General features: G+C 50.9%; 1 protein-coding gene across 2 annotated transcripts in view; it reads right to left on the bottom strand.

Moving 5' to 3' along the window:
• Window positions 1–23,557, bottom strand: part of LOC146252452 (neuron navigator 1-like) — an 86,854-nt gene that overhangs the window by 12,272 nt on the left and 51,025 nt on the right. For both annotated transcript variants that reach the window (XM_084680017.1, XM_084680016.1), the window contains exons 7-14: window positions 10,253–10,391; window positions 7,121–7,430; window positions 3,018–3,852; window positions 2,370–2,861; window positions 1,633–1,674; window positions 1,016–1,155; window positions 692–874; window positions 417–469 (exon numbers count right to left, since the gene is read on the bottom strand). In XM_084680017.1, the coding sequence (XP_084536143.1) occupies window positions 417–469; window positions 692–874; window positions 1,016–1,155; window positions 1,633–1,674; window positions 2,370–2,861; window positions 3,018–3,852; window positions 7,121–7,430; window positions 10,253–10,391 (2,194 nt within the window). The remainder of the gene's footprint in view (window positions 1–416; window positions 470–691; window positions 875–1,015; window positions 1,156–1,632; window positions 1,675–2,369; window positions 2,862–3,017; window positions 3,853–7,120; window positions 7,431–10,252; window positions 10,392–23,557) is intronic.

Genomic DNA, 23,557 nt, shown 5'->3' with positions numbered 1-23,557 from the left:
GACCAGACTTACCTCGCCCTGTATCCTCTCCTCAGCCTTGGGATGCATGCGGGAGAGCACATAAAGAGAGGGGTGAAGAAAGACAAGCGGAGTAGGAAAGAGGAGACAAATAAGGAGAGAGCGCAGTCCTTCTAGCAACACTGCAGTTAAAGAGGGATAACACGCAACAACCTCTATTAGTGTTTACAACCAGCAGCTAGGCTGCCACACATACACCCCACAACACACACAGAGAGAGAGGGAGGAACAGTCCGGAAGCAGAACTTCAGCAGACTCCAGGTTACACATGTGCACATGAGGCTAATTACACAGGGCAAGAGTGCACACACACACTCAGACACAGGTCTAAACACAAGGGCCTGTGCTCAGACACACACAGACACACACACCCGAGTCGACATGCCAAACACACTTACCGAGGAGTAGTTTGATGAGGCATTGGAGGCCAGAGAGAGTACAGAGCCATGGACTGGAGAGGGAGAGAGGAAGAGAGGGAGAGAGGGAGAGAGAGGAGATAGGGAGACAAAGAAGAAGGGAGAACAGAATGAATCCTTGTGAAAATAGGAATATCCAATTAAAGTCTATTATCTATTAAAATCTATTAAAAATCCTAATGAAAGATACCCCCCCACACACACACACCTCCAATAGCCTCCCCCCCCCCCCCCCCATTTCATCCCAGTGGACTCACTCTCGTCGTTGGGATCCCTGTCTCTGAAGGAGCCGGAGCGGACCATTCCCATGCTTCGGGGGCGTTCAGCCAAGGACATGGTGCTTCCCAGCGGGGACGCATACAGCTCCAGGGAGGCATCGTGGATGGGGATGCTGTTGGAGCGGGTCATTCTGGGGGGGCAGATGATGGGGCTGGGGGCCACTGGGACAGGGGACAGGGGACGGGGCAGGGAATGATGACTTGAATCCATGAACAAAAACAACACAGCACCCATCGTCTCTGTATATCCAATCCTATGTATGTTTGCCAGTATGCGTGTTTGTGTGTGTGTGCCATACTAACCGACGCTGGTCTTGGCGGAGCGTGGCAGGGAGGTGGGGGAGGGCAGCAGAGGGGGGGTGAGGGAGTCCGTCAGGCTCAGGATGGTGTGGGAGTGTCTCCTCTCCTTCCCCTCCTCCTCACCCTGTGACGGACCGCTGTAACTGGAGGGAAGGGGGGTTGGGCGTTACTCCGAGTGTTGCTCAGTCACAACGGAACCCCAAAACACTCCCTTCCACCCCTCCATAACATCCAAATCACACATGGACCAGTCCGACTGTACCAAATCAGGTGTCATCGCTCACTAAGTCACGCATGATTTTCATACATATATGATGGTTCATGTATTGGGAGGAAGGTTGAATAGGGATCAAACATGGATTATGTCAGGGCAGAGCAAGCTGGATGCCTCTGGGTGACTGCTGCTGCTGCTGTGTGTGGATACAGAGCCCTAAGGGCAGGATGAACCCAGTCAGTCACATGTCACAGTCTAAGGAGGGACGGGGGAAAGGTCACATGGCCCTGATTGACAGGACTGACAGCTTGGTATGGAAAAGCAATATCTGTGTTTGCGTATGCCTGTTTCTACATGCTGATGTGTGTGAGATAGTGTGTGTGCGTGTGTGTGTGTGTGTAGTTACCTGAGCCCTTTCTTCGGCAGAGTGTTTCTGTCCTTGTGGGAACTGGAGAGGGACAGAAAGATAAATAAATGACATCATTTTAACTGCAAGTGTGTGGGTGTGGTTTGGGCCAGGGTGTGTGTACGCCATCAGGCTTGGAAAAACACACACACACACAAAAAGCATAGCTGAAGACAGTGTATAATTAAGACTTCAGTCATCTACAGCTGTAAAGCACTGATAATAGGCCTGAGTAATAATGCCCTAGCTCTTTGTGTGTGTGTGTGTGTGTGTGTTTGTGTGTGTGTGTGTGTGTGTACGTGTGTGTGTGACTCCCTATTAACAGCCGACAGTGTAGTTTAACGACACCGAGCCTGAAATAGCCACACTGATTCTGCTGGCTTGAGGTTTGTTGAGAAGGCTAATGGCTTCCTACTGCTGCCTCGGTATAAACAGACGGAAAATGTAGCACTTTAGTTTTGTGTGTCGTCTGTACAACCTAAGTTTGGGCCATTAAAGGCCATTACATTTAATACATTTGTGATTGTAAAGTGCATTTGATATGAAGTCTCTCTCTCTCACTGAATAAAACCAAAGTGATGCTCAGTTCCTCCTTGTGGCCAGTAGGTGGAAGCACATACACTGGTTTTTAACCCGAGGTAGGAATGTACACAGGTTTTGGTGTGTATTTGTGTATGTTGGTGTGTATTTGTGTATGTTTGCGTGGATTAGTGCATCCCGTTAAGAGGGTTCCTCACCTGTCACTAAGAGTGAGTGACATCCTACTCCCAGACTTCCAGGTCCCAGGGACCCTCTCCTCCTGTCTATCCCTGTCTCGCTGCTCCGTGCCTGGGTAGCCTCCGGCCAGCCTCTCCCTGTCCTGGGGCTCTGGGGCCAGGCTCATCTGGAGGGGCAGGGACTCCATGCTCCGATGGAGCCCGGAGAGACGGGGGTAAAGCAGGGGGGAGCCGCTCCCAGCGACCCCCAGGGCTGAGCCCTGCCTGGGGCCCAGCCCAGGGCCAGAGAAGCAGGCTGAGGAGTTGACGTTAAGGAGTGGGGCCGGACTGGGGGTCAGGCAAGGGGTAGTGGTGCTCCCCCCAGAGCTGACCAGATCCTGGAGCTTGGAGTAGGGGGGGATTTTGGGGGGGAGGGGGTCCTGGATGCCCATCCCCACCTCCAGACTGCTGGAGCTGAGCTTGTCCAAGTGAACAAGAGATGGAGGCTTCCCCAGGGTCCTAACCCCTGACAGCCTGGGAGAGACAAGAGGGAGGAGTCAGAGAGGGGGGGAGACACCAGACAGGAACCACAACAGGAGTGTGTGTGTGTGTGTGTGGTTTCAAGCATCTGTGGGGTATGAGTGTGAACATAATGCAAGCGTGTGCATGCTGCAGAGCCCCTCCTCGTACCTGTGTGTGTTGGCCGAGGGAGGCTCCGCCCCCTTCCCCGAGCTGGGCGCTCTGAGCCCCTGGAGCTTCTCTCCGGGGGTCTTCAACGCGGACGCCCTCTCTCCTCCTCCGCCACACTCCGAGTCCGAGCCCACCGCCTTGGCCTTGGCCCGCTCCTTCTCCTTCTCCCTGTCGGTCTGGTTGACAGGCCCGGGGCTGGGAATGCCCCGGCCTCCAGCCTTGCCCAGGCCGCTCCCGCCAAGCGCGGAGCCGGGCTCCTTGAGGCGGGAGCCCTGGCTGGCCGGACTGTGCGTGGTGCTGAAGGGCTTGACGCTCAGCTGGCCGCAGCCAGCGTCCATGCTGCTGCTGACAGGCCGTCCGGCCGTGGGCTTGGTGAGGCTGAGCGTGCTGGTCTTGGCCGGCCGGGGCAGAGAGCGGTACTGGACAGAGTTCCTGGCGCTGGGGGACAGGAAGCTGCTGTGCTCGCTGCCCGACACGTCCAGACTGGTTTTCCTGCTACCGGCGCCGCCGCCGCCGGCGGGCGGTTTCACGGGGATGCCGGAGGATTTGGGGATCTTGCCGACGGTGGCGGAGCCGCTGCAGATGGACGAGCCGTTGGTGGTCGTGACGGTTGCCGTGCCGGTGGTGCCGTTACCGAGTGACGGCGCAGGCTTCTTGTAGCCGAAGTTTCCCCCGGCGGTGGCGGGGCGGACCAGGCCGGAGGGGGGCTTCCGCTGCTCCCCGGCCCCGCCTACTCGCGCTTCTTTACCGGCGTCCGAGCATGAGCGCTGCAGACCGGAGGTGCGGAGGGCCAGGCGGGACTTATCCACCGCCTTGCCGTCAGACTTAGGTAGGGCTGGAGGGGGAGGGAGGGAGGGAGGGAGGGAGGGAGGGAGGGAGGGAGGGAGGGAGGGAGGGAGGGAGGGAGGGAGGGAGGGAGGGAGGGAGGGAGGGAGGGAGGGAGGGAGGGAGGGAGGGAGGGAGGGAGGGAGGGAGGGAGGGAGGGAAAAAGAGAGGATGTCAGTTCTTGATGACTACCTTCTTTTACCTTGAATGACAACAACTCATTTAGCTTAGTGCATCTAGTCCTACCTGGACACCTACACAGGCTGTAACAGTGCTCTTATTAAAGATACCCCCACCGGAAGGTTAGGGACTTCAGTTAGACCCACCCTCATTCACCGGTATCATTCACTTACTCCTCTTTTCCACCCTTCTGAGCTAAAATAGACAACATTCCTGGAAAATGCATCTGTACCGGACAGTGTGTGTGTGTGTGTGTGTGTGTGTGAGTGTGAGTGTGAGTGTGAGAGAGAGAGAGAGAGAGAGAGAGAGAGAGAGAGAGAGAGAGCTGTGTGATTAACCCTGCAATGGAAAACTAGTGCTCAAACTGGTCCGGTGTGTTTTTTGTGTGTGATTCCTAAAGACTGATGTGGAACATGGCTTGATGACTCCCTACATGGTTCTATAGAGCCGTAGATAGTCTCCCCTCAGGTCAGTCTGTGTGGAGCTCCCACTTACAGAATCCTTTCCGGGGCTAATGGACTTGCTTTAACCACTGACTACAAGAGGCATTCAATGACTCGAGTGGAAATTTGGGCTGAAAATAATATTTTAAAATTGTGTTGGAGTGAGTAGGAATCAGAGTGCACAGCTCCACACAGGCAATGGAGCACCGAGGCACACACACACACACACACACAAATAGAGAGACCCACACACACACACACAGTTACAGATCTGTCTCTAATGGGAGTAGTTAGGGAAGGTTTATATTCACGGCATTAACACAGTCAAAGGACGGCAGTTGGAGGAGACCCACCAGCATGCTGCCCAGGGACATCTGGAGTCACTTACAACTATTTAAAAAGCCGCAACACACAGACACACACACATTAACAAAGTCACACACTCACCTTCAGAAATAACCACACCACACGTACACACACTCACATATACCACCCTGAATCCCAGACATTAGCAGCTACTGGACCCTGCAAACGAATGTGTCACTGTATCAGAAGTTGTTGGTAATTGTGAATGGGTTTACCCTTCACTAACTCCATCCGTCTGTCAACCGCAAATCCAAACTCATTATACTAACAGACAAGATTATGTGAGGGAGGAATAAAACACTAACAAACACTTTCTCTTAAGCTCTCTCTCTCTCTCTCTCTCTCTCTCTCTCTCTCTCTCTCTCTCTCTCTCTCTCTCTCTCTCTCTCTCTCTCTTTCTCTCTCTCTCTCTCTCTCTCTCTCCAAATAATTTGTTCTCTCGGAGAAAGAGAAAACGTTATTTCTGATTAACAGTGACATAAATGAGGCCTGATTTGCAGCACCCAGCGCTGAAGAGACAAAGCACATACTGCTGATGTCATCAGACAGATATGATTTAGGCCTACTGGGGACTAACGACCTCCATCCCTCATATCTACACTGTACAGAGCAGCCAGGCCCGCATGCCTGGACCACCCAATGAGACTGGGGCATCACACACACACCGCAACTGGGGACAGCTGAGACAAGTGCTAGTCACTTCAGTTGGAGAATGATTGCAATAAACACAGTTAGACAGACAGGCAGACAGACAGACAGGCAGGGAGACAGCTAGAACGACAGGTAGACAGAGAGGTGGAGGCACAGAGACAAACAGACAGACACCGTCTCACACCCCAACCAGCTTCATGGAAAGTCGAGGAGGGAAGATGAAATGAAGATGTGCTTCCCAGATCTGTATTCATCACTTTCATTATTACACACCACAGCACATGCACCCACACAGACACACAGACAGACACACAGACAGACACACAGACAGACACACTGTGGTGTGGCTTTCTACATTCCTCCCAAGTGGCCTCATTCTGCTGTCATTCTGGTTTTTCAATGAGGAGTGTGCTTGTGTCATACCTAGTGTGTGTGTGTGTGGTGGGGGGGTATGGTTGGGGTGCATTCCATCTCCTTCCTAAGCAGAATTCTGCTGACACCCTGCGACACCAAGCATCGTAGCGTGAACCTGTGTGTCTGTATCTGTAAGTGCTGGTACTAAAGACATGGTCTTTCTAGGGACCAAAGTCAAAGATCTGCAGGAATGATGAACACCTTCACTATACCAGCACACACCACCCAGGATCTCACACCTCTCTCTCTCCCTCTTAAATACTGCCATGCAGCCACACACACACACACGCACACGCACACACGCACACACCCCATGAGACAAAAGAATGTCTCAGTCTCATGCTGTTGTCTTTATAAGGTTCTACTCTCCACTGGTCAGAGAACAGGAACTAGTCCATCTGCGCCCATTCCTGTTCATCATCCAGCTCATTACGTTGGACAGCAGAGAGACAGATTAAGTAGGACACGTTGATAGATTGATACAATTCAAATGAATACGAATAGCCGCCAGGTACATATATCACAGCCTGTTCAATGGCTGTGTTTGACACGGCCAGTATTTCAACACTGGCAGTGCCCCCTTAGTCGAACTGGCATACACTGGTTGGCACATATATCCTGTTTTGATGTTGTGTGTGTGTGTGTGTGTTTAAAAGTGTGTGTCTGCTTACGTAAAACTCACACAGATGGTGTGTTTAAAAAAGCCAGCTGCACAAACTGAGCCATTGTGCTCATTGTGTGTGTGTGTGTGGTGTGCTTTGGTCCTAAATGTTAAGCATTGATGGTAGCACATTGTTGGCTGGCACAAACAAACATCACATACACACACACTGTACTTGTTTCCCTGAGAACAAGGCCTTTATGTTAGCCATATAAATTGTGCCAGCCTGAAAATAAAGCGTGGATGGGAGACGGTGGATCACTGGGCCAGAAAAACACAGCCTGGGTGTGTGTGTGTGTGTGTGTGTGTGTGTGTGTGTGTGTTTGAGAGAAAGAGAGAGAGAAGGGGGGATGTCAGGAAGGGCAGAGGGCGTTTGATACATGGCACTACCACCATAACCCCCCAGAGAGTAAACTGCAGCTGTGGTAGAGTGTGCCTGTGTTTGTTTGTTGGGTTGTTTGTGTCCATACACGCTTTCGAGAGTGAAAGACAAAAGGACCAGGACGTGAGGAGGAGAAGACTTCGACACCTGTCGCTAACCCGCTTGGGACGTCTGCGCTCACCTGCCACTTTGAGCGCGCCCTGTGGCGCGTGCGCGATGGGAGAGGTGACTCCCACCGGCGGGTTACGCCCCCCTTTCTTCGGCGCGTGCGATTGGCTCAGGGTCTGCGGCCTCCTCAGCTCCCTCCCGCCCGTCTCCAGGCCCTCCCCCTGCGGCCGGGGCTTCTTCCAGCGGTTGGCCGACTCCGTCTTCAGGCTGCCCGTGTCGTACAGGCCGCCGCCCCCCAGGCTCTGGCGGCTGGGCTTGGTGTCAACGCCGTCCCAGGAGAGGCCGCTCTCCACCAGAGAACGTTTCTCAGCATCCGTACGCATCTGGAGAGAGAGAGAGAGAGGGGGGGAGAGAGAGAGAGAGAGAGAGAGAGAGAGAGAGAGAGAGAGAGAGAGAGAGAGAGAGGAGAGAGGGAGATGGAGAGAGAGAGAGAGAGGGAGAGAGGGAGATGAAGATGAAGATGAGAGAACGATGGAGGGAGCGATGGGGAGAGAAAAAGATGAGAGAGATGAAGAGAGAGATGGTGAGAGAGATCAAGATGAGAGAAAGATGGAGAGAGCGATCAAGATGAGAGAAAGATGGAGTAAGCAATGGGGAGAGAAAAAGATGAGAGAGATGGAGAGAGATGAGGAGACAGGGTATTTAAACATAATTGCCGGATCTGATGGTGTAAGTTATAATAGTCACAAGAGATGAGTTCAGAAAGGCGTTCAACAAGCTCCCTTTCTCAAGTTGCTGGCATAACACGACACCCTGTCTACAGCTTTGGAATAACATGTCCCTCAGACCCAAGCCACACACACACACATAAGTATACACACAGCTGCATCATCTCCACTCTATCTAATCTTGTACTTTGACACTTCAAAGACGAGCTAACCCTGAGGTTGACTTTAACCAGAGAGGAGAGCCTGGCTGACACACGCACGCTAGCCTGGCTAGCGCACAGGCCTACGGAGCAGAGACAACAAACAGCCCAGTCTGGAGGTAATCCAATAAGGAAAAATGTCAAACAATGACCTAAAGGAAATAAGAAATGGAGGTCATGTTTAAGTTAAGGCCCGACGTGTGTGTGTGTCTGTGTGTGCTCTCAGGTTCATCCTAGGAAGAAGATTACCTCTCAGGAAGCTTTTGGTACTTTGGCCCAATTGCACAAGGCCTCCAGCCTGCAGTTGGCCGTGTGTGAGAGAGAAAGTGTGTGTGTGTCCACGTCAGGTATATTATACAACAATGCCCTAAAGTCTAACATGGCAAATTCCTCCTTTATTAAAACCAACAGACCCCCTGAAAAGCTTCACATTGTCTGTGGAATGTGAACGTTTGTCTGTGGAATGTGTGCGTGTGTGTGCACTGAGACATGAACACTGAATTTGGGAACACTTTGTCTCTAAACATTCGCTCTCTTTCATCTTTCCCCTGTGCACTGGTTCTGCGTCCTCTCTAACGTGTCGCCCTCCCTCCATCTTTCCTCTCTGCGTGCTGAGGGCCCAGAGAGGAGGAAGCAGCAGGGATTCTGGGAAGGTCACCGGGGCCTCAGAGGAAATGAGAAATGCCGAAAGACAGAAAGAGGGAGAGAGAGATAGAAGGAGAAAGAGAGAGAGAGAGCGATATTGCCGCAGTAAGCCATGTGTATTTGGCACTATGGGATGGAGGCTGCATATTGGTAGCTATGGCAATGAATTATGCTTTAGGGGCGGTAATGGTTTCTATGGTTACTGTAACAAGGCGTGATGGGAGGGCGGGTCTTTGCTGGCCCGCATGCGGAACTGCAGATGGCTTTGTGTGTGTGTGTGTGAGAGTGCAATTGTGTGTGTGTGTGTGTGCAGATGGCCGTGTTCTAGACATGTCCTTCAGTGTACCGGAGGAGACAAAGCCCCATTCCGCACCCTCAGCATCCCAGTGCTGAGGTTGCTATGGTTACGCTGCGTCTCTCTCTCTCGCTTTCCCTCTCTCCCTCCCACTACCACAGCTATAGGAGTCACACTGTGGAGGTGTGACCTATATCAGACAGACTGAGGAACGCCGCCCACACACACACACACACACACACACACACACACTTGTCTGACACCTTTGCTGCTGCAGCTAGACCTATAGGAGAAATATGATCAGTCAGCATGAATATGAACTCCATGTGGGGTAACTGTGAGTGTGTGAGACAGAATGTGTGTGTATCGTCTTCTCCTCCTTTGTAGTGTGTAGCGGCTGGAACAAGTGCAGTGCACGAAATATTGATTGTTTTGCAGGAGGTGTAAATGAGCGTTTGTACAGCAATCCTTATTATCCTATAGATAACCATACCACAACATGTGTGTGTGTGGTGCTTATGGAGTGTGTGACATCTCTCAGCCTATCATCAATACTGAACTGGATAAACTGGGATCAATAGTCCTCTAAGCCAGCATAGAGTGGGACAATCTGTCAGTGTCCATGTGTGTGTGTGTGTGTGTACATATGTAGGTATCTGTGTGTGTGTGTGTGTGTGCATATGTAGGTATCTGTGTGTGTGTGTGTGTGTGTGTGTGTGTACATATGTAGGTATCTGTGTGTGTGTGTGTGTGTACATATGTAGGTATCTGTGTGTGTGTGTGTGTGTGTATGTACATATGTAGGTATCTGTGTGTGTGTGTGTGTGTGTGTACATATGTAGGTATCTGTGTGTGTGTGTGTGTACATATGTAGGTATCTGTGTGTGTGTGTGTGTGTGTGTGTACATATGTAGGTACCTGTGTGTGTGTGTGTGTGTGTGTGTACATATGTAGGTATCTGTGTGTGTGTGTATGTACATATGTAGGTATCTGTGTGTGTGTGTGTGTACATATGTAGGTATCTGTGTGTGTGTGTGTGTACATATGTAGGTACCTGTGTGTGTGTGTGTGTGTACATATGTAGGTATCTGTGTGTGTGTGTATGTACATATGTAGGTATCTGTGTGTGTGTGTGTGTGTGTACATATGTAGGTATCTGTGTGTGTGTGTGTGTACATATGTAGGTATCTGTGTGTGTGTGTATGTACATATGTAGGTATCTGTGTGTGTGTGTATGTACATATGTAGGTATCTGTGTGTGTGTGTGTGTACATATGTAGGTATCTGTGTGTGTGTGTGTACATATGTAGGTATCTGTGTGTGTGTGTGTTCCTCACCACAATGGCGGAGTTCCGTCGGGAGCCTATGGGCGTGGTGGGGAGGGAGGTGAGGGTGGGGCTGGCGTTGAACTCCTCTGAGCTGAGGTTGTCAGAGCCGTCACTCAGGCCACTGCTGATGGAGCTGCTCTCATCCCAGCTGCAGGAAACAGGAAACAGGAAGTGACCATTAGAACCATACAGGTTAAGCACTAGTTACTCATTAAGCATTTTACAAACCCGTCGAATGAATCCTAGATAATAATAAAAAATACTTGAGTAAGTAGATAGAAATGAACCTGACAGTGCACACTTCCTATTCCACACACGCACGTATTTCCCCCGTTGAATATGTTCCCTCTTTATGCATGCTATCTGGTGCATGAACCCTCTACCAGATAAGTTACATCAGCAGCCGTCTGCTCTCTTATCTCCATATCTCCTGCTTGTCCAATGAAATATTCATTGCGAGAGAGGCTATATTTACAGCAGTGATCTACATACTGCACTGTATCAGCCTGGTTTGAACACAGACTTTCACACCCTGACTGTACACACACACACACACACACCAACCCCTCGCACACGCAACACTCGAGCACACGCATAGACGCATGTGCACACAGCAGACACTGACGCATACACGCTCACTATCAGACTGATCTGTGTGGCTGCTGCCCTCCTGCACACTCTGTGTGGGTCTGAGTATACCCTCCTGTGACCCGGGCGACTGAGGCCCGTCACACAGGGCCGGAGAGTGTCTGTGGAGCAGGCAGGCGGGCCCACAGGCCCCACGACCCGAGGAAGGAGGACTGGAGGATGGGACACTGCACACGGTGACCTGTAGGAGCCAGGGAGGGGCGGGGGGGGGGGGCGTCCATCTGGAGAGTGGAGGTTAGGGGCACTGTATGTGGGTCAGGGACAGGAAGCTAGGGGGGGTGGGGGGGTTGTATGGGGGCTCTCATTTATCTCATGAGGTTGGGAAGGTAAAGTGTGTGTGTGTGTGCTGTATGGGGGTCAATGGGTAATGATACTGGGAGGCGTTCTATAAGGTTGGGTCTAATGAAGGGGGGGGGGGATAGTGGGGGAGGAGGGGGCAGGGCAAGAGGAATCGGCGAGTTTGCCTTCCGGATGGGTGCCTCCGTGGGTCACACTGTACCCCGGGGGTAGGTTAGAGGGGGGAGAGGAGGAGGGGGTGAATGCGGGTGAATGACAAGCCCCCCCCCCCCCCCCTTCCTCTCGCGTCCTGTCTGGCCTTTTGATATGAGACGCGAGCGCTCCAACACATCGCCCTGGAAACACGAGCGCGTCTCCAGTAGCAGTCCTCCTGACGAGTCAGTCAAATTAAGGTCAGAAGATCACGGTCGAGGGAGACCCGAGAGGGAGAGATCTGTCTGCCTCTCACTTCCGTTTCTGACAGAGTCTCGCGGAGAGCGCTTCGTGTCCGGGCTCAGTCCCAGGCTTCAAAGAGAAGAACGCTTTGATGGTCCGCACACCACCTCCGCACTGAGCCCACACTGCGCCCTGCGCGGTGAATCACCCCTAAACCCACTAAACTGTGCCCTCCACACTCCAAATAAGCTGACTGATATTGGCTCACCCACACACACTGGAGACTGTGGTAGAGATAAGCTTCACAGACACCGGACTGGCTATTTATAGACCATGCAGGTAGGACATAAATGACTATTGATGAACGAGAAACACCAGGGTAGCTGTGGGTGCTGAGATAGGAGCGTAGCAGTGGGACAGAAGCTCGCGGCTAAAATGGCTCGCCCATCTGCTTCCAGAGGAATGCCGATCGTAGACAGGATGACATGGGCAAGGCGTGTTGGTGGTGGATGTCTCTCCTCCGGCCATATGACAGATTCCAGAGATTCTACCCAGCCCAGATGGCACATGGCGATACTGGCTCTCAGGCGAGAGGAGGGGTAAATATGTTTCCTAGACACTCATAATCAACCATTTGAATTTGTATGACCTTTTTATAAGCAATGTCACATAGGGCTGTTCTTACGAACGGCACTTAAACCCACCTATCTGTGGGGCTGTCCTGAATCCAGTCCTTCACAGGCAGACACACAATGGTCTGGAGGCCTTACCGACTAGCACAAACACGATGAATCACCACACACACACACACAGTCACAGGTGAGATCACACAGACAGTAAACGGCCTGTCCTCGCTGAGTGTGTGCAACACCAACAGAGTTACGATGCAGAATCAATCCTCCAGGCAGCCACTCTGGGTTTCATCGCCCGCTTGCTGGAGGAGTCTCCCAGGCGTCTTCGGGTCTCGTCTAACTGGCTTGTAATGAAACGCTGCTCCTCAGCAGGAAGGATGACAACGCCGTAGACGCGTTCTGTCTGGAGCCGGAACGCGGCTGCGCTCTCTGCTAGAACACCTAGCCTCTCTGCTGGAACACCTAGCCTCTCTGCTGGAACACCTAGCCTCTCTGCTAGAACACCTAGCCTCTCTGCTGGAACACCTAGCCTCTCTGCTGGAACACCTAGCCTCTCTGCTAGAACACCTAGCCTCTCTGCTAGAACACCTAGCCTCTCTGCTAGAACACCTAGCCTCTCTGCTGGAACACCTAGCCTCTCTGCTGGAACGGGTAGCCGATCTGCTAGAACATCTAACCTCTCCACATCCAACCTTTGTCATAGAACAGTTCACCTCTTTGCTAGAGCAACTCACCTCTGTGATAGAACATGTGACCTTGACATTGTAATAGAACAGTCCTTGGTGATTGAAGGGCTCAACTGTCTGTACTAGAACAGAGGGCCCTAGGTTAGACCAGTAGCCTGTCAGCTAGAAAAGCCTCTATAAAACAGCGAGCCTCCATGTTGTTTTCTCTGGGTCGAGACCCATTTGACTGATGGCGGTCTGGTCGATAGCCGTTTCCCACTCGGCTGTGCTGAAAGCTTGGGCAGGCGGAGAGGATCTCCGAGGACAGGTGAGAGGATGCAGGGAGGGAGGCGTGGAACAGGGGAAGAGGAGTGAGGATGGGCTGGGGAGAGAACCAGTGAGAGAACAGATGAAGGGCGGGAAAAGGGATCGGCGGGGTGAGGGAACAAAGAGATTTGGAGAAGGAGGGGACGAGAGGAGACGAGGCCGTCGAGCGGCGAGGAGAGGATGAAGAATGAGAAGATCGAAGCGGAGAGGATGAAGAAAGAGAAGATCGAAGAGGAGCGGGTGAAGGAAAGTAGAACCTCCTGATACCACTCGTCCTTCAAGAGGATTTGTCAATCCTCCCGTACCCCTGCTCGTCAAACAGCTGCGGACCTCCTCTCCCCCTCCTCATCCTTCCTTCTCCACCACCCCTCCTTCCTCCTCATCCTTCCTCCTCCACCGCCCCACCCCTCCTTCCCCCTGCAGCAGCTGCAGACACTGCAGGCTAATATTAGCCCTCCATTCATCTCAGTCACACTGTCTCCTATTAGCTTGTGTCTCGGATGACTCCTTGATTCATCCCCATCAAACCCTGTGCCTGTGACAACTTAATACCTCCTAATTGGGCACTTGAACATGTATATGCATGTCGGGCCAACTAACAAACACACATGCATGCAGCCACACACACACACACACACACACACAGCTAAAACCTAATTTGATACAAAGTAAGAGAAGGCTCTGATGTTTTGATTAGACAAGACATATGGGACTGTATGTAGCAACAGCTACATACCCAATCAAGCCTGAGGGAGGAGGAAAGGTTCACAGACCAGGAACTAGAAAATAAGAACATCATGACAATGAACAATAGCTTCTTCGTAATAATCGAATGAACAAAATGGCCATCGATGTGGATTTGATTTGGTCTCCTATAAATTAAGATCATGGTGAAGTGCTTGATATTAAAGCCATCCTTCCTTTCGACAGAACACTGCCCAACAGGCACATGTGAAACATACGCGAGAGAGAGAGAGAGAGAAGGAGAGAGAGAGAGAGAGAGAGAGAGAGAGAGAGAGAGAGAGAGAGAGAGAGAGAGAGAGAGAGAGAGAGAGAGAGAGAGAGAGAGAGACATGTTGTGTTAGGCAGGCCCCAATGATGTGGCATAAATGCTAGACTGCAAACACCCAATATAAATGCTTTGTAGATCAATAAATATCATCACCGGTGCAATAAACAGAACACACTCTTACAAGGACACATCATTTGTTCTCCTGTCTCTCAAACACAAACGGCTTTCACATGAATCTGAATTGCTCAATAGACCAAACCTCACGACGAGCTAAATACCCCTGGCTCTTGTTAATGGCCCTCTGTGCCTTTCTATGAATACCATGGAGCTAATTACCCCCAACCCACCCCAAAAAGCCCTGGTAGAGCGCTCATTATCACAAACACTGTTCTTCTCTTCTCCCTCCGCTCCGCTCCTCTCCCCACCCCTCCCCTGGCGTACCCTTCCTCTCCCCTCTCCTCCTCAATGGTCCCTTCTTCTCTCAGCCACTTGTAACATCCAATCAGGGGGCTGTTAGCCCTGGCCTCCTACCTGCTAACGCTGCACTCTTCTTATCTCCTCCCTCGCTCTCCGCCGTTGCACTTTCCCTTTTTCTGTTTCGCTGACTTTGTCTGCCCTTCCCCCAGGAAGACAGAGAGAGGAGATCCAGCAGATAGATAGAGAGAGAGAGAGAGAGAGAGCCCCTCTGCTCTCTAGATGGACACGCCTTGCCTGTGTCCTGCAGGAGCACGGCTAGCCGGGAGCTGGGCCAGTTGTGTGAGATCCATTGATTTGTAGATCGAAGTTTAGATTGGATTTGACTGTGTTGTTGAGGCCAAGCCGACAGACCCCAGCCATGTATTTGAAAACCTTGGATGAAAAGGTTTCTGCGTGAGTAGAGAATCGGGGGAGTTGTAATGAACAGTCAGACTTCACTAGTGAATGTATTTGCACGGTCTTGTCTATATGCTCAACAGTGTTGCCATGACGGGTGGAAACCAATCAGCTAATCACCTCTCCAATGTTGCTCTGGGTAGAGTGCTCGCAACACTTTATCTATAGAGGAAACATAAATGTCCATTACTCAACAGATCAATGGGAGGAGAACTCTAACTGCCAAGGAGAGACTGGCAGGGCCCTGAAGAACTCATTAAAGACCACAGAAAAACGAGATGGAAACAGGGGGACAGATGGATTAGACAGGTAGAGAGAGAGAGAGAGAGAGAGCGACAGAGAGAGAGATGGAGAGAGAGATGGAGAGAGAGAAAGAGAGAGACAGAGAGAGAGAGATAGAGATGGAAAGAGAGAGAGAGAGACGGGAGGTAAGCTCAGAGAGAGACCGAGGTGAAAGAGGCGGATGCACGGAGATGGTTGGAAGAGGAAGAGCGTGTGGAACCTTGACGTGGTGGTGAGTCTGACAGAGAGTCTGACAGAGAGTCTGACAGAGAGCCGTCCAGACGGCGTGATGATAAAAGAGTGTTCCTCTCCAGAGGGAGACGAGCACACGGCCCTCCCTGCAGAGCCAAAGGATGGAAAGTCCTCCAGCAGGCCGTGCGGACAGGAACTTTCCGTCCAGGCTGTTAAAATCCACGTCACATGTTTTTTGACCGAAAATGGCTAAATCAGACAGTAGCAGTGATGTCTTTCCAGGCGGGTGGAAAGTGGGGCTGTGCCAGTATGGTGCCAGCTTGGCACTGCCGGGGAGTCTATAGCATGTCTCCATCCTGTCTCTGACTCCAGAACACAAACACACTGAAGAGGTGGGGTCTGTTTGAGAGACTGGGTGCGTGCGTGTGGGCATGAGTGCATGTGTGAGGATGTGTGTGTGCGCATGTGTCCAAAACGGGAGTATTATGAGAAAGAGCTTTTTTATCTGAAAGAAGAGAGAGAGAAAGAGAGAGAGAGAAAGAGAGAGAGAAAGATAGAGAAACAGACAGACAGACAGAGAGAGAGAAACAGACAGAGAGAGAGAGAGAGAGAGAGAGAGAGAGAGACCACATCTGTCCACACACACATGAACTAACACACAGACACCCAATCTGATTCCAGACGTGATACACTCAGAGCAGGTGTCGAGAGTGACACAGTCTAATATTGTCCTGGAGCAGTCGAGAGCATGATAAACATCAATCCTACTACCATGTGGTGAGAGGCTTATATCCAACCAGAGAGATCCAGCAGCCCCATCGCAGCCCGTCTGACCAGTCCAGCGTCTGGGCTGTTTCCATCACCCCGCCTACTTTGAAAAGCAGTAGTCATTCCTAACAGTACACTCTGTGCTTGCAGAACTGTACTCTGGTGGTTAAGTCATCACTCACTCCATAAAAGAGTGGTCAGCTGGGTACAGAAGAGCTCTAAAAGGGATGACTACATTTTATCACATGATTACCCAGACTCTCACAGACACCCTGCCACTCGTGGACGGACACACACACACACACGCACAGTGACTCATGAGCAGTGGAGGGCAGCAAGACCAACCGCACCCTTTAGCCCGTCCTAAGTCTGTTGTCACTGGCCGATGGAGGGACCTGGCACAACGGCACTCGATTGGCCGATCACCATCGGAGAGCTGAAGCCAGGAAGGCCTTTGTTCCTTGACACAGAGCAGAGGCTTCTCTAATGGGTGCGCGTGCTCTTGTGTTTGCATCGCTGCACAACAAACCTGGATCTACATCCATGGTGCAGCCAACTGGAACGTGGGCGTGGCCGGGGAGGAAACGAGCACAGATGGTCCCCAATATGGAACCTGGACCCCGCTATCCAGCTTATCACCCAAGCAGACACACACACACACACACACTGTGACACACACACAGATGCCTGGGTCATCTCAGTGTCTTTGACACCAGAGCAGATTGCCCTGACAGAACCCATTTCTAAGCCATTTTAAAGGAGGACACACATATAGATAAACACAGTGATGCAATCTGCTTGTATAAGACAAGCATGCAGCACTGTTTTAAAAAGCTGTACGGAAGACAAGTTATCAGCATGATATCCTCAATTTAAGATAGCTATAGTTTAGACACGTCATTTGCTGGTGACCAGATAGATATAGTCCAGTCATGGTCCTACTCCATGTCAGTCTCAACCTCTGGCATGCCAAGCTATAACACAGACATAACAAGGTCGAGCTATTTAGTCTATGTGGGAAGACGTAGCTACATATCTTGCTTTCAGGTTGAGGTGACGTGTTTTGTTTGAGCTGTGGACACATGGCCGTTACGGTGGAGATGAGGGTGGAGATGAGGAAACAGGATCTCATTTGAGCGACACGTGTGTCCACTCATTTCCTTGACAATAGCTTGTGTCCATTAGGGGCTCTCCTACCGAGGCAGACAGTAAACAGTGTTGTGATTGACATGAGGCAGTCCTGGGTGCACTGAGGTCCGGCCAGGCCTGGAGAGGCTAGCCAGCAAACGCAGCAGTATGGTGGTATTAGTAGGGATTATACAGTAGGCTGGAGTTAATGACTACATAATTACTGCTAATTCCATCTGTCACCAGGATCAGACCAGGACAGTGTGTGTGTGTGTGTGTCTCTCTCTCTCTCAAAGTGGCCATTGCTACTGACAAATTGATTGCTCCTTTTTCTGTTGAGGCCTCATACAGGCCAGGGGTGGCCTGAGGGTTTCAGAACAGAGACACAAACAAACTCTCTCTCTCCCTCCCTCCCTCCCTCCCTCCCTCCCTCCCTCCCTCCCTCCCTCCCTCCCTCCCTCCCTCCCTCCCTCCCTCCCTCCCTCCCTCCCTCCCTCCCTCCCTCCCTGCCTCCCTCCCTCCATCTCTCTCTCACACACACACATTTGACACCAAACTGCCACAATCCCTTCACCATTGTCCCCAGGAGTGAATACTCAAATAAGCTGTCAGGGAAGTGTGATGTTAGCTAGTGTTTAAACAGGCATCTGGACATCCAGTTCCCCAAGGCTTTCCCCCTGTCCGCCTCACAGTCACAGGACAGGGAGAGGAGACTGTGCTGAAAGGGTGTGTCTGTTTGGGACTTTGCGATTTTTCAACCAAAGCATGGGGACACATTCTACACGTGCCTAGTGCTCTCTGAGTGGAAAGTCAAAGCACTAAAAAGGCAATGGAACACATCCAATCTCCTGGTCAGACAATCATTTTTCTCCCTCTTTCCCACTTACCACAAAGGACTGAAGGGGTGTGTGTGTGCGCGTGTGTGTGTGTGTGTGTGTGTGTGGGGGGGGGGGGGGTGGAGAGAACAGAGACAACCAGAGATGAATGAAGAGAGAGATGGATGGATAAAGAATAGAGACAACAGAAAGAGAGAGGACATGCTCTGCTGGCCAGTGGCCAGAGAGGACCTGACTCTGGCTCCCCTCTGGTCAGACAGGTCTTCCATCTCCACAACATCTCCTCTCCAGGCTTGGACCATCTGTCTGCCTCTCCCAGAAGCCCAACAAGAGAGCAGCGTTCTTGGCCCTCCACCACAACCTTCTCCAACATGAAACTAAACAGCCCTGTGTCTGTGGACTCACTCGAAAGTTCATGTGAGGAAGACATACTGTTAGAGTAACCCCAAGTCAAGTTCACTATATAAGGAACTCTAAAGCTCTATACAGTGTGGACTTTTAATGTCACAACTGGAAAGAACAGAGGACCATAAAAGGTAAGGGCCTGGTTGATGTGGAGAAGAAAGACCAGATTGGAGATCTGGGAGGGGGACGGGGGGACCTGGAGAGGAAACAGACCTGGGAGGATTCTTCTCCGCTTCCTGTCGAGCCAAGCTCAGAGGTCAGACCAGAACATGCAGAACACGCATCCATCGCAGATGCACTCACCCCTTTTCGACATCCTCTCTTCATCAGACAGAGGCACATCTACAGTACTTCTGACCTTGCCCCATGTAGTCTTTGTTATTGTGTTGTCCTTATTCAGCTATTCCTCACAGCTGCACCTCGGAAAATTAGGAGGTTAACTACAGCCATTTATACAGAAGTGCATCAAGACTGAATACAAGCATGTGTTCATATTCCCCAGGGGTCCAATACGACTTGTATGTCACCAATATGACCTAGTCATGTGTCAGCCTTTCTATGTCCCCAAGTTCTCCCGACGTTCTCAGCAGAACTGCACAGGAAGTTCTATAGGGACGGTTTCCCAGGGAGCTGGGAGCTCTTACATGACCCCATAAAGACGTCTGGGGGAGTAGAGGCTAGGCCTCAGCTCCAGAAGATGACCTAGGAAAGAGCATGCGAGAGAAAAGAGGGGGGGGGGCACTCGAGGAGCTGAGGCCCAGGACCGGGGCTCAGTCCTGGGGGTCAAGTTTCCACCGCCCCCCCCCCCCGCCCCCCCCTCCAGAGCTGTCAGCTGACCCAACTGCCATGGCCGCTCTCATGTGAGTCAGTGGCACGGAGGGGATGTTTTGGTTTGAAAAGAGGGGAAGAGACGGAAGAGTAGGGAGGTACCACTTTTGAATGAAGCACACTCCTCCCAGGTCGGCTCTTAACTTGAAGCAGCTGTGTCTGTGAGAGAGTAGTGTGACACACACACACACACACACACACTTCTAACAGCTGCCCTGACCACTAGAGTACAGTTGGACAGTGGAACAAAGCTTGGAGCGGTGTCAACACAGAAACGAGCACCGCACCACTGTACAGGATAGAACAAGCAGTGAGCCTCGCAGTAGAACAGACACACCGACTCCACTGCAGCACTTTACACCCTCGAGCACAGAAGTGGTGGGAGCAAACAGAAAATACGGATGTCAGTTGGTTTGACCCAAAGAGCCCCCAGACGATGGTAAATACTGGTGTGCGTTACTGTAGCTTTCTGTGTGTACAGCAACAGGATCATACTATCAATGTCTACACAGCTGTGTCCTGCGAACACACACACACACACACACACACACACACAGAGCAGATGGGGAGATATGTGTCTGGGTGATGTAAGAGTTGTGGACATGAAGAGGTAGTGTTATACTATAGCTAACAGATGTCCCATGCTGAAAAACAGACAACAGATTTACTATCTACATAAGCCACTTGAGGAACAGCGACATATTGGACTTGATCTAGCATGGATGCCAGTCTGTGACAGGAAAAAACACTGTTTCCAGACTTTTGATGATCAATGCTATCATGGCATGTGCGTGTGTGTGTGTTTGATCAGTGGTTCATACGCTGGTGAGCTGCTAGGGCTAGGAGGCATCGCAGCATCACTAATGGACCCTCCAAGGAGAGAGTCTGGTGGGTTGACACAGCCAAGACAAGAGGCTGCAGTACACCACGTCCTCCTACTGTACCACTACTAGGGAGGGAGGGAGGGAGGGAGGGAGGGAGGGAGGGAGGGAGGGAGGGAGGGAGGGAGGGAGGGAGGGAGGGAGGGAGGGAGGGAGGGAGGGAGGGAGGGAGGGAGGGAGGGAGGGAGGGAGGGAGGGAGGGAGGGAGGGAGGGAGGGAGGGAGGGAGGGAGGGAGGGAGGGAGGGAGGGAGGGAGGGAAAAATAGCTCTAAGGTACAAAGTGTCACCTAAATGAGTATCAAATGTGATTGAAACCTCAAGTAGTAGTAGTTCAAGTAAATCAAGTGGTACAAAGAGACTATAGATGGCTGTAGAACACCACCAACCACCTGCCAAAGGTTGTCCAAACACCGTCTGAACAAAAAGAATGAAAGGAGCATTGACTGGAGCTGGGATAGTCTTTCACTTCTCCTGGCTGATATAAAGCAGACACACATTAAAACACACACACACCTTTTCATTTGAATGCAGTAGTGGTGCACCCAATGGGTGTATGTGTGCGTGCAAAACCCATTACACAGTGATGGACAGATCTGTATTTTGTCCAAGACAGTAGACAGTTTCCCTTACTGTCGCTCATACACCAACACTATCTCTCACACACACACCTCCAAACAAGTAATGCCTAACCAACACAATTCCACAATGCCAATCAAAACACACTCTTCACATTACGCCTCTCACAATCCAGCTCCTATACAGATAGATGGACACAAACTAACATAGACACACATTCAAACATAATCCCTCTCCCAACAGCGACAGCTCCAACAACAAAAAATCAGATGAAGGATCTCTTTTCCCTCCAAAGGGACCCATTCCACTGTAAAAACTGTACGCTGAGAGGACAGTGAAACATCTACTTGGCACTCTGATTTCTTAGTAAGTTCCTCTGTCTCTTCAGAGACTAGGGTGGATCTCTCTGCAGGTCCTGGCCCTCCTCCAGCACGCTGCTATGGTGCTGTGCGTCTGGGTACGGGTCCACACGCTGGCTTTGATGAAACAGAGAACCACACTAAACCACAGGGGGTACCACCTCATGAAAATATGAGCCCTGTTTGTGAACACAGACTCCTATGTGACAAAATTTGTGTATCTGTGTGTGTGTGTGTGTGTGTCTGTGTGTGGCAGAAAACACAGGTTACAAGCATCTGTTGCTTCACTTCCAGGTTTGCAACATGACCTTGAGGAAAGCAGCTGATCATAAAACCACCACAGTGTAACATGTCCATCAAAACACACAAGTTCAACTCAGCATCACCCAGGCCCCATATGAGGCGGTTCCAAGGTGAGGATACGTATTAATCCCACCCCCCCCCCCCCCACCCCCCAAAAATAAATAAAACTTGTTATGGCTCTTGATAGAACCGTTCAGTGGCTGAGTCATCAGTGTTCATGTTTGCTAAACAAGGGGACATGGCCAGCCCTCGCCCCTGTCAACACAGGCCCTTTGTCCACATCGTATGTGTGAGCACATGCCTTTGTGTGAGTCTGTTTTAACTCCTGATACCAGAGACTCCTGATACCAGTACAAGCCTCATTAAATAGGTCCATAGTTAGGTTAAGGGTTAACTAGTAAAAGCAGTGTAAGCCTAAATGAGACTGCAGGGCCACTAACAAACCTGCCAACAACAGGAAGCTGTAAAACCCCATGCCTTTGGTGTCTTTAGTTACACATACTCCACTGCAAGGAAATGGATGTTCACTGGGTGGTGGGCACTTGTGCAAATACAATAACTTGTAGTTGTTTCAGTGAAGTCAAGATATTTTACAAACTAAATTCTAAGTTTATTAATAAAGTTGTCTTAAGAGTAGGACAAGGGCTTGGGTGTGACATGAATGTCAGAGCAGACAAGTAAACTGTCAGTAAATAAACAGGTTGTTCAGAGGATTAGTACATTAGGATACACAGGTATGGGAAGGTCGACCGAGGTTGTCACAACAGTGACAGTTCATTGGAGAGAGAGTGATTCTTGGAGTGGGTTCATGATGACTGGATAGTGACCTAATGGATGTGTCAGTGCATTGCCTGTGACTGCTTACTACATCTCCTAATGATGCATGATTCCTGTTTAGGCTAAACACACATTTGTGTGATAAGTCTGATGACGATATTTGGCTATATTGCCTTTCAACTATGTTACAGCCATTAAGACTGTACATGGTGTGTGTGTGTGCGTGTGTGTGTGGTCATCTGGTCTGTGTGTTTGGCTGAGTATCAGTCTTTTGACAGCCAGGCTATGTAAGCACAACAGTCCAACTAAAACACCCAGATAAACACACACCCAGATTGGCCTGGTGGGAGGCTAGTCTGAGACCACCGACCGTTCAGCCAGTCTGCACGTGTGTGTGTGTGTGTGTGTGCAGTACCTTCAAGCGCAGGGCTGATCCTGATACTAGTGAGAAGCTTGATGGAGAGATGTATGTGCGACCGTGTGTGTCGGTCGCACAGGAGGGGGGGGGGGGGGGCAGAGGGTCTAATGGCTCGATCAGACCACTCTGCTCTAATGGGTTTACACAAAGGGTCGATGGGGGTCAGAGGTCAGTTCCCCAAAAAGAGCAAAAACAACCCCCCCCTCCCCTGTCACAGTCACAATCAATACTGTTAGCAGTGTCACTTGTGTGTCCCTTTCTTAGCTGGTCTCCTTGAAAGAGGTCTTCGTTTATGTTAACTCAACCCCATTATGTGTGCGTGTGTGTATGCATGCGTGTGTGTGTGTGTGCACGACAGATGGAGAAAGAGATAGGGCACGACAAAAAGAGAGATGCTTAAAAAAAATCCATGGGGCACATTTTCCTTTGTATCCGCCTATTCGCCAACATTATCCTCTGATTAGATAATTCTCACATGGCATACGCATAGGTGGGCACACAGTTGGCACAGGGGCTTGCTGCTTTTACCCAATCACAGAAGATACCAGGAGAAGGCGTCGGTGGAGAGGCGTTAAAATGTAGGTCACACACACAGAGAATGCAGTCTCCGGTCCCCGCATCGGATCAATGCAAGTATACACACCCACATAGCCGCTCTGAGAATCGCCAAGCAGTTGTCATCTCACTCTCACATAACAATGAGTTACACGTCACACTCTTACGAAAGCCAGT

The sequence above is a fragment of the Hypomesus nipponensis genome, chromosome 18 (genome assembly GCF_054491055.1).
Source record: "Hypomesus nipponensis isolate SF chromosome 18, ASM5449105v1, whole genome shotgun sequence".
Classification (NCBI taxonomy): Eukaryota; Metazoa; Chordata; class Actinopteri; order Osmeriformes; family Osmeridae; genus Hypomesus; species Hypomesus nipponensis.
Note: the sequence above shows the minus strand (reverse complement) of the source record. Positions and strands in the feature narration are given on the sequence as shown.